We start from the raw sequence: 9,357 nt of genomic DNA, 5'->3' as shown, positions 1-9,357 counted from the left end.
AGCAGTATGAATGGACCCCCAGGTAGGTAGGTAGGTAGTTATAACTCACCCAGCAGTATGAATGGGACCCCCAGGTAGGTAGGTAGTTATAACTCACCCAGCAGTATGAATGGGACCCCCAGGTAGGTAGGTAGGTAGGTAGTTATAACTCACCCAGCAGTATGAATGGGACCCCCAGGTAGGTAGGTAGGTAGGTAGTTATAACTCACCCAACAGTATGAATGGACCCCCAGGTAGGTAGGTAGGTAGTTATAACTCACCCAACAGTATGAATGGACCCCCAGGTAGGTAGGTAGTTATAACTCACCCAGCAGTATGAATGGACCCCCAGGTAGGTAGGTAGGTAGGTAGGTAGTTATAACTTACCCAGCAGTATGAATGGGACCCCCAGGTAGGTAGGTAGGTAGTTATAACTCACCCAGCAGTATGAATGGGACCCCCAGGTAGGTAGGTAGGTAGGTAGTTATAACTCACCCAGCAGTATGAATGGACCCCCAGGTAGGTAGGTAGTTATAACTCACCCAGCAGTATGAATGGACCCCCAGGTAGGTAGGTAGTTATAACTCACCCAGCAGTATGAATGGACCCCCAGGTAGGTAGGTAGGTAGGTAGGTAGTTATAACTCACCCAGCAGTATGAATGGACCCCCAGGTAGGTAGGTAGGTAGTTATAACTCACCCAACAGTATGAATGGACCCCCAGGTAGGTAGGTAGGTAGTTATAACTCACCCAGCAGTATGAATGGGACCCCAGGTAGGTAGGTAGGTAGTTATAACTCACCCAACAGTATGAATGGACCCCCAGGTAGGTAGGTAGGTAGGTAGTTATAACTCACCCAGCAGTATGAATGGACCCCCAGGTAGGTAGGTAGGTAGGTAGTTATAACTCACCCAACAGTATGAATGGGACCCCCAGGTAGGTAGGTAGGTAGGTAGTTATAACTCACCCAACAGTATGAATGGACCCCCAGGTAGGTAGGTAGGTAGTTATAACTCACCCAGCAGTATGAATGGACCCCCAGGTAGGTAGGTAGGTAGTTAGGTAGTTATAACTCACCCAACAGTATGAATGGGACCCCCAGGTAGGTAGGTAGGTAGGTAGTTATAACTCACCCAACAGTATGAATGGACCCCCAGGTAGGTAGGTAGGTAGTTATAACTCACCCAGCAGTATGAATGGACCCCCAGGTAGGTAGGTAGGTAGGTAGTTATAACTCACCCAACAGTATGAATGGGACCCCCAGGTAGGTAGGTAGGTAGGTAGTTATAACTCACCCAACAGTATGAATGGACCCCCAGGTAGGTAGGTAGGTAGTTATAACTCACCCAGCAGTATGAATGGACCCCCAGGTAGGTAGGTAGGTAGGTAGTTATAACTCACCCAACAGTATGAATGGACCCCCAGGTAGGTAGGTAGGTAGTTATAACTCACCCAGCAGTATGAATGGACCCCCAGGTAGGTAGGTAGTTATAACTCACCCAGCAGTATGAATGGACCCCCAGGTAGGTAGGTAGGTAGGTAGTTATAACTCACCCAGCAGTATGAATGGACCCCCAGGTAGGTAGGTAGTTATAACTCACCCAACAGTATGAATGGGACCCCCAGGTAGGTAGGTAGGTAGGTAGTTATAACTCACCCAGCAGTATGAATGGACCCCCAGGTAGGTAGGTAGGTAGTTATAACTCACCCAACAGTATGAATGGACCCCCAGGTAGGTAGGTAGTTATAACTCACCCAACAGTATGAATGGACCCCCAGGTAGGTAGGTAGGTAGGTAGTTATAACTCACCCAGCGGTATGAATGGGACCCCCAGGTAGGTAGGTAGGTAGGTAGTTATAACTCACCCAACAGTATGAATGGGACCCCCAGGTAGGTAGGTAGGTAGTTATAACTCCCCCAGCAGTATGAATGGGACCCCCAGGTAGGTAGGTAGTTATAACTCCCCCAGCAGTATGAATGGGACCCCCAGGTAGGTAGGTAGGTAGTTATAACTCACCCAACAGTATGAATGGACCCCCAGGTAGGTAGGTAGTTATAACTCACCCAGCAGTATGAATGGGACACCCAGGTAGGTAGGTAGGTAGGTAGTTATAACTCACCCAGCAGTATGAATGGACCCCCAGGTAGGTAGGTAGGTAGGTAGTTATAACTCACCCAGCAGTATGAATGGACCCCCAGGTAGGTAGGTAGTTATAACTCACCCAGCAGTATGAATGGACCCCCAGGTAGGTAGGTAGTTATAACTCACCCAGCAGTATGAATGGGACCCCCAGGTAGGTAGGTAGTTATAACTCACCCAGCAGTATGAATGGGACCCCCAGGTAGGTAGGTAGGTAGGTAGTTACAACTCACCCAGCAGTATGAATGGGACCCCCAGGTAGGTAGGTAGGTAGGTAGTTATAACTCACCCAACAGTATGAATGGACCCCCAGGTAGGTAGGTAGGTAGTTATAACTCACCCAACAGTATGAATGGACCCCCAGGTAGGTAGGTAGTTATAACTCACCCAGCAGTATGAATGGACCCCCAGGTAGGTAGGTAGGTAGGTAGGTAGTTATAACTTACCCAGCAGTATGAATGGGACCCCCAGGTAGGTAGGTAGGTAGTTATAACTCACCCAGCAGTATGAATGGGACCCCCAGGTAGGTAGGTAGGTAGGTAGTTATAACTCACCCAGCAGTATGAATGGACCCCCAGGTAGGTAGGTAGTTATAACTCACCCAGCAGTATGAATGGACCCCCAGGTAGGTAGGTAGTTATAACTCACCCAGCAGTATGAATGGACCCCCAGGTAGGTAGGTAGGTAGGTAGGTAGGTAGTTATAACTCACCCAGCAGTATGAATGGACCCCCAGGTAGGTAGGTAGGTAGTTATAACTCACCCAACAGTATGAATGGACCCCCAGGTAGGTAGGTAGGTAGTTATAACTCACCCAGCAGTATGAATGGGACCCCCAGGTAGGTAGGTAGGTAGTTATAACTCACCCAACAGTATGAATGGACCCCCAGGTAGGTAGGTAGGTAGGTAGTTATAACTCACCCAGCAGTATGAATGGACCCCCAGGTAGGTAGGTAGGTAGGTAGTTATAACTCACCCAACAGTATGAATGGGACCCCCAGGTAGGTAGGTAGGTAGGTAGTTATAACTCACCCAACAGTATGAATGGACCCCCAGGTAGGTAGGTAGGTAGTTATAACTCACCCAGCAGTATGAATGGACCCCAGGTAGGTAGGTAGGTAGTTAGGTAGTTATAACTCACCCAACAGTATGAATGGGACCCCAGGTAGGTAGGTAGGTAGGTAGTTATAACTCACCCAACAGTATGAATGGACCCCCAGGTAGGTAGGTAGGTAGTTATAACTCACCCAGCAGTATGAATGGACCCCCAGGTAGGTAGGTAGGTAGGTAGTTATAACTCACCCAACAGTATGAATGGGACCCCCAGGTAGGTAGGTAGGTAGGTAGTTATAACTCACCCAACAGTATGAATGGACCCCCAGGTAGGTAGGTAGGTAGTTATAACTCACCCAGCAGTATGAATGGACCCCCAGGTAGGTAGGTAGGTAGGTAGTTATAACTCACCCAACAGTATGAATGGACCCCCAGGTAGGTAGGTAGGTAGGTAGTTATAACTCACCCAGCAGTATGAATGGACCCCCAGGTAGGTAGGTAGTTATAACTCACCCAGCAGTATGAATGGACCCCCAGGTAGGTAGGTAGGTAGGTAGTTATAACTCACCCAGCAGTATGAATGGACCCCCAGGTAGGTAGGTAGTTATAACTCACCCAACAGTATGAATGGGACCCCCAGGTAGGTAGGTAGGTAGGTAGTTATAACTCACCCAGCAGTATGAATGGACCCCCAGGTAGGTAGGTAGGTAGTTATAACTCACCCAACAGTATGAATGGACCCCCAGGTAGGTAGGTAGTTATAACTCACCCAACAGTATGAATGGGACCCCCAGGTAGGTAGGTAGTTATAACTCACCCAGCAGTATGAATGGACCCCCAGGTAGGTAGGTAGGTAGGTAGTTATAACTCACCCAGCAGTATGAATGGGACCCCCAGGTAGGTAGGTAGGTAGGTAGGTAGTTATAACTCACCCAACAGTATGAATGGGACCCCCAGGTAGGTAGGTAGGTAGTTATAACTCCCCCAGCAGTATGAATGGGACCCCCAGGTAGGTAGGTAGGTAGTTATAACTCCCCCAGCAGTATGAATGGGACCCCCAGGTAGGTAGGTAGGTAGTTATAACTCACCCAACAGTATGAATGGACCCCCAGGTAGGTAGGTAGTTATAACTCACCCAGCAGTATGAATGGGACACCCAGGTAGGTAGGTAGGTAGGTAGTTATAACTCACCCAGCAGTATGAATGGACCCCCAGGTAGGTAGGTAGGTAGGTAGTTATAACTCACCCAGCAGTATGAATGGACCCCCAGGTAGGTAGGTAGTTATAACTCACCCAGCAGTATGAATGGACCCCCAGGTAGGTAGGTAGTTATAACTCACCCAGCAGTATGAATGGGACCCCCAGGTAGGTAGGTAGGTAGTTATAACTCACCCAGCAGTATGAATGGACCCCCAGGTAGGTAGGTAGGTAGGTAGGTAGTTATAACTCACCCAGCAGTATGAATGGACCCCCAGGTAGGTAGGTAGTTATAACTCACCCAGCAGTATGAATGGGACCCCCAGGTAGGTAGGTAGGTAGGTAGGTAGTTATAACTCACCCAGCAGTATGAATGGACCCCCAGGTAGGTAGGTAGTTATAACTCACCCAGCAGTATGAATGGACCCCCAGGTAGGTAGGTAGTTATAACTCACCCAGCAGTATGAATGGACCCCCAGGTAGGTAGGTAGTTATAACTCACCCAACAGTATGAATGGGACCCCCAGGTAGGTAGGTAGGTAGGTAGTTATAACTCACCCAACAGTATGAATGGGACCCCCAGGTAGGTAGAGTTGTAAGTGGTTCCAGTCAGGTTAAGGATGCCAGCAGCAGTGAGACCAGAGAGGGCGATAGAGAGCAGAGCCAACAGCCCTAGCCAGGGTTTAGCTCTCACACAGTCCCTCATAGAACAACAGCCCACGGCTAACACCAAACACACACATACACTGGCCAGCAGGGGGCGCCGAGCCAGCACTGACGACTCCTGGAAGTCTGTCCTGGGGGGGAGAGAGGGATGAGTCAGAGGTGTAGAGAGAAGAGAGACATGCACACACACACTCACATACGCACACACACACACTCACATACGCACACACACACACCTTAGAGAGGATGAAGTGAAGGGGTATAAGCTCAGTTCAGGATGTCCCGCCCCAAACAGGCCCAGCTCGCCACAGAATGCCTGCTCCCATTGGCTAGCCACCCTGTCCGTCAGGGCGCCGCGAGCCTGCAGGTAGTAGGTCAGCTGCAGAGCTCTTGCGCTCCGGACTCCCTGGCCTCGACCAGACACACCCCCTGGACCCTGTACTGCAGGCCCCGCCCCCCACGCCTGCACCTGGAAAAGAAGAAAGGCTGTGTTTAAAGAAGGGAAAGGTCCCCTGAGGGTGGCAGTAAGGGCCAGTAAAGGGTTGTTAGTAGAAGAAAGGCTGTGTTTAAAGAAGGGAAAGGTCCCCTGAGGGTGGCAGTAAGGGCCAGTAAAGGGTTGTTAGTAGAAGAAAGGCTTTGTCTAAAGAAGGGAAAGGTCCCCTGAGGGTGGCAGTAAGGGCCAGTAAAGGGTTGTTAGTAGAAGAAAGGCTGTGTTTAAAGAAGGGAAAGGTCCCCTGAGGGTGGCAGTAAGGGCCAGTAAAGGGTTGTTAGTAGAAGAAAGGCTGTGTTTAAAGAAGGGAAAGGTCCCCTGAGGGTGGCAGTAAGGGCCAGTAAAGGGTTGTTAGCGGAAGAAAGGCTGTGTTTAAAGAAGGGAAAGGTCCCCTGAGGGTGGCAGTAAGGGCCAGTAAAGGGTTGTTAGTAGAAGAAAGGCTGTGTTTAAAGAAGGGAAAGGTCCCCTGAGGGTGGCAGTAAGGGCCAGTAAAGGGTTGTTAGTAGAAGAAAGGCTGTGTTTAAAGAAGGGAAAGGTCCCCTGAGGGTGGCAGTAAGGGCCAGTAAAGGGTTGTTAGTAGAAGAAAGGCTGTGTTTAAAGAAGGGAAAGGTCCCCTGAGGGTGGCAGTAAGGGCCAGTAAAGGGTTGTTAGCGGAATAAAGGATGTGTTTAAAGAAGGGAAAGGTCCCCTGAGGGTGGCAGTAAGGGCCAGTAAAGGGTTGTTAGTAGAAGAAAGGCTGTGTTTAAAGAAGGGAAAGGTCCCCTGAGGGTGGCAGTAAGGGCCAGTAAAGGGTTGTTAGCGGAAGAAAGGCTGTGTTTAAAGAAGGGAAAGGTCCCCTGAGGGTGGCAGTAAGGGCCAGTAAAGGGTTGTTAGTAGAAGAAAGGCTTTATCTAAAGAAGGGAAAGGTCCCCTGAGGGTGGCAGTAAGGGCCAGTAAAGGGTTGTTAGTAGAAGAAAGGCTGTGTTTAAAGAAGGGAAAGGTCCCCTGAGGGTGGCAGTAAGGGCCAGTAAAGGGTTGTTAGCGGAAGAAAGGCTGTGTTTAAAGAAGGGAAAGGTCCCCTGAGGGTGGCAGTAAGGGCCAGTAAAGGGTTGTTAGTAGAAGAAAGGCTGTGTTTAAAGAAGGGAAAGGTCCCCTGAGGGTGGCAGTAAGGGCCAGTAAAGGGTTGTTAGTAGAAGAAAGGCTGTGTTTAAAGAAGGGAAAGGTCCCCTGAGGGTGGCAGTAAGGGCCAGTAAAGGGTTGTTAGCGGAAGAAAGGCTGTGTTTAAAGAAGGGAAAGGTCCCCTGAGGGTGGCAGTAAGGGCCAGTAAAGGGTTGTTAGTAGAAGAAAGGCTGTGTTTAAAGAAGGGAAAGGTCCCCTGAGGGTGGCAGTAAGGGCCAGTAAAGGGTTGTTAGCGGAAGAAAGGCTGTGTTTAAAGAAGGGAAAGGTCCCCTGAGGGTGGCAGTAAGGGCCAGTAAAGGGTTGTTAGTAGAAGAAAGGCTTTGTCTAAAGAAGGGAAAGGTCCCCCTGAGGGTGGCAGTAAGGGCCAGTAAAGGGTTGTTAGTAGAAGAAAGGCTGTGTTTAAAGAAGGGAAAGGTCCCTGAGGGTGGCAGTAAGGGCCAGTAAAGGGTTGTTAGCGGAAGAAAGGCTGTGTTTAAAGAAGGGAAAGGTCCCCTGAGGGTGGCAGTAAGGGCCAGTAAAGGGTTGTTAGTAGAAGAAAGGCTGTGTTTAAAGAAGGGAAAGGTCCCCTGAGGGTGGCAGTAAGGGCCAGTAAAGGGTTGTTAGTAGAAGAAAGGCTGTGTTTAAAGAAGGGAAAGGTCCCCTGAGGGTGGCAGTAAGGGCCAGTAAAGGGTTGTTAGTAGAAGAAAGGCTGTGTTTAAAGAAGGGAAGGTCCCCCTGAGGGTGGCAGTAAGGGCCAGTAATGGGTTGTTAGCGGAATAAAGGATGTGTTTAAAGAAGGGAAAGGTCCCCTGAGGGTGGCAGTAAGGGCCAGTAAAGGGTTGTTAGTAGAAGAAAGGCTGTGTTTAAAGAAGAGAAAGGTCCCCTGAGGGTGGCAGTAAGGGCCAGTAAAGGGTTGTTAGCGGAAGAAAGGCTGTGTTTAAAGAAGGGAAAGGTCCCCTGAGGGTGGCAGTAAGGGCCAGTAAAGGGTTGTTAGTAGAAGAAAGGCTTTGTCTAAAGAAGGGAAAGGTCCCCTGAGGGTGGCAGTAAGGGCCAGTAAAGGGTTGTTAGTAGAAGAAAGGCTGTGTTTAAAGAAGGGAAAGGTCCCCTGAGGGTGGCAGTAAGGGCCAGTAAAGGGTTGTTAGCGGAAGAAAGGCTGTGTTTAAAGAAGGGAAAGGTCCCCTGAGGGTGGCAGTAAGGGCCAGTAAAGGGTTGTTAGTAGAAGAAAGGCTGTGTTTAAAGAAGGGAAAGGTCCCCTGAGGGTGGCAGTAAGGGCCAGTAAAGGGTTGTTAGCGGAAGAAAGGCTGTGTTTAAAGAAGGGAAAGGTCCCCTGAGGGTGGCAGTAAGGGTCAGTAAAGGGTTGTTAGTAGAAGAAAGGCTGTGTTTAAAGAAGGGAAAGGTCCCCTGAGGGTGGCAGTAAGGGACAGTAAAGGGTTGTTAGTAGAAGAAAGGCTGTGTTTAAAGAAGGGAAAGGTCCCTGAGGGTGGCAGTAAGGGCCAGTAAAGGGTTGTTAGCGGAAGAAAGGCTGTGTTTAAAGAAGGGAAAGGTCCCCTGAGGGTGGCAGTAAGGGCCAGTAAAGGGTTGTTAGTAGAAGAAAGGCTGTGTTTAAAGAAGGGAAAGGTCCCCTGAGGGTGGCAGTAAGGGCCAGTAAAGGGTTGTTAGCGGAAGAAAGGCTGTGTTTAAAGAAGGGAAAGGTCCCCTGAGGGTGGCAGTAAGGGGCAGTAAAGGGTTGTTAGTAGAAGAAAGGCTGTGTTTAAAGAAGGGAAAGGTCCCCTGAGGGTGGCAGTAAGGGGCAGTAAAGGGTTGTTAGTAGAAGAAAGGCTGTGTTTAATAACTTTCCAGAAAAGGGGTGTCCTATGAAGCAGGTTGGAGGAGTTAGCGAGGTAACTTTGGTCAACTCTGAGTTTAACTGGTACCATGAAAGTGTCTTACCCTTTACCTTTTAGTCAGGTACATTTCTATGGCAACAAATCCTTCAGAACTAACCTGCTCTGGAGCAGGCTAACTCTGGGTTAACTCCATTTATCCTGAATGAAGTGTCTGAGCCACGAGTTGAGGACCAATGAAATCAGATTCCCTCCCTCTCACAGTGATTGTCATCATTCCCTTCATTTGAGGAAGACGACTGATTCAATGTTAGTATTTTATTAGTAAATGTTTTTTTTTGTGTAAAAAATAGTCATTAAAATACGTATCACATGACACATTTTGTAAGGACAGCATTTGCTTTCCAAACTGTCCGTTTTTCTCGCAATTATATTTTCAAATTTGTTAAAGGCAAACTGACAGCTGTAACCAACCATAGACATAGATGTCAGTTCCCATTCAAGTCAGGACTGGCAGCCATTGTTAGTGTACCCATGAGTTTAACAGTCAAATTGTCAGGTTTAGAGGTTTCAAAACCCTTCTATGGATTATATGTCTATGGCCACAACACAACAATCGGTTCCACAGATAGATGGAGTGATGGGAGTGGGATAAAAGGTGCTTGTGCATAAGCACCAAAGAAGGCATTAATGATAGGTAATAAAATAAAGGCCCTTCTAAAAGCCTATATCACACCATAGACTGCTGAATTTGGAAGATAATTTTCTTTCATTTTGATTTCGGCACAAATAAAAATGTGCACTGACTCGCCCATGGATTGATGTTTCAGCATTGTCTCAATGAAGAGTTCGGTGTTCGACTAGCCATGTGC

At 48.6% G+C, this 9,357-nt stretch overlaps 1 protein-coding gene across 1 annotated transcript in view; it reads right to left on the bottom strand.

Annotated features, from left to right (window-relative positions):
- Window positions 1–9,357, bottom strand: part of ptchd1 (patched domain containing 1) — a 92,421-nt gene that overhangs the window by 44,121 nt on the left and 38,943 nt on the right. Inside the window, exons 6-7 of the mRNA XM_045221436.1 lie at window positions 5,272–5,504; window positions 4,928–5,166 (exon numbers count right to left, since the gene is read on the bottom strand). Coding sequence (XP_045077371.1) covers window positions 4,928–5,166; window positions 5,272–5,504 — 472 coding nt within the window. The remainder of the gene's footprint in view (window positions 1–4,927; window positions 5,167–5,271; window positions 5,505–9,357) is intronic.

Source organism: Coregonus clupeaformis, chromosome 7 (assembly GCF_020615455.1).
Source record: "Coregonus clupeaformis isolate EN_2021a chromosome 7, ASM2061545v1, whole genome shotgun sequence".
Taxonomy (NCBI): Eukaryota; Metazoa; Chordata; class Actinopteri; order Salmoniformes; family Salmonidae; genus Coregonus; species Coregonus clupeaformis.
The sequence above is the reverse complement of the archived record's forward strand: the minus strand, read 5'-3'. Positions and strand labels throughout refer to the sequence as shown.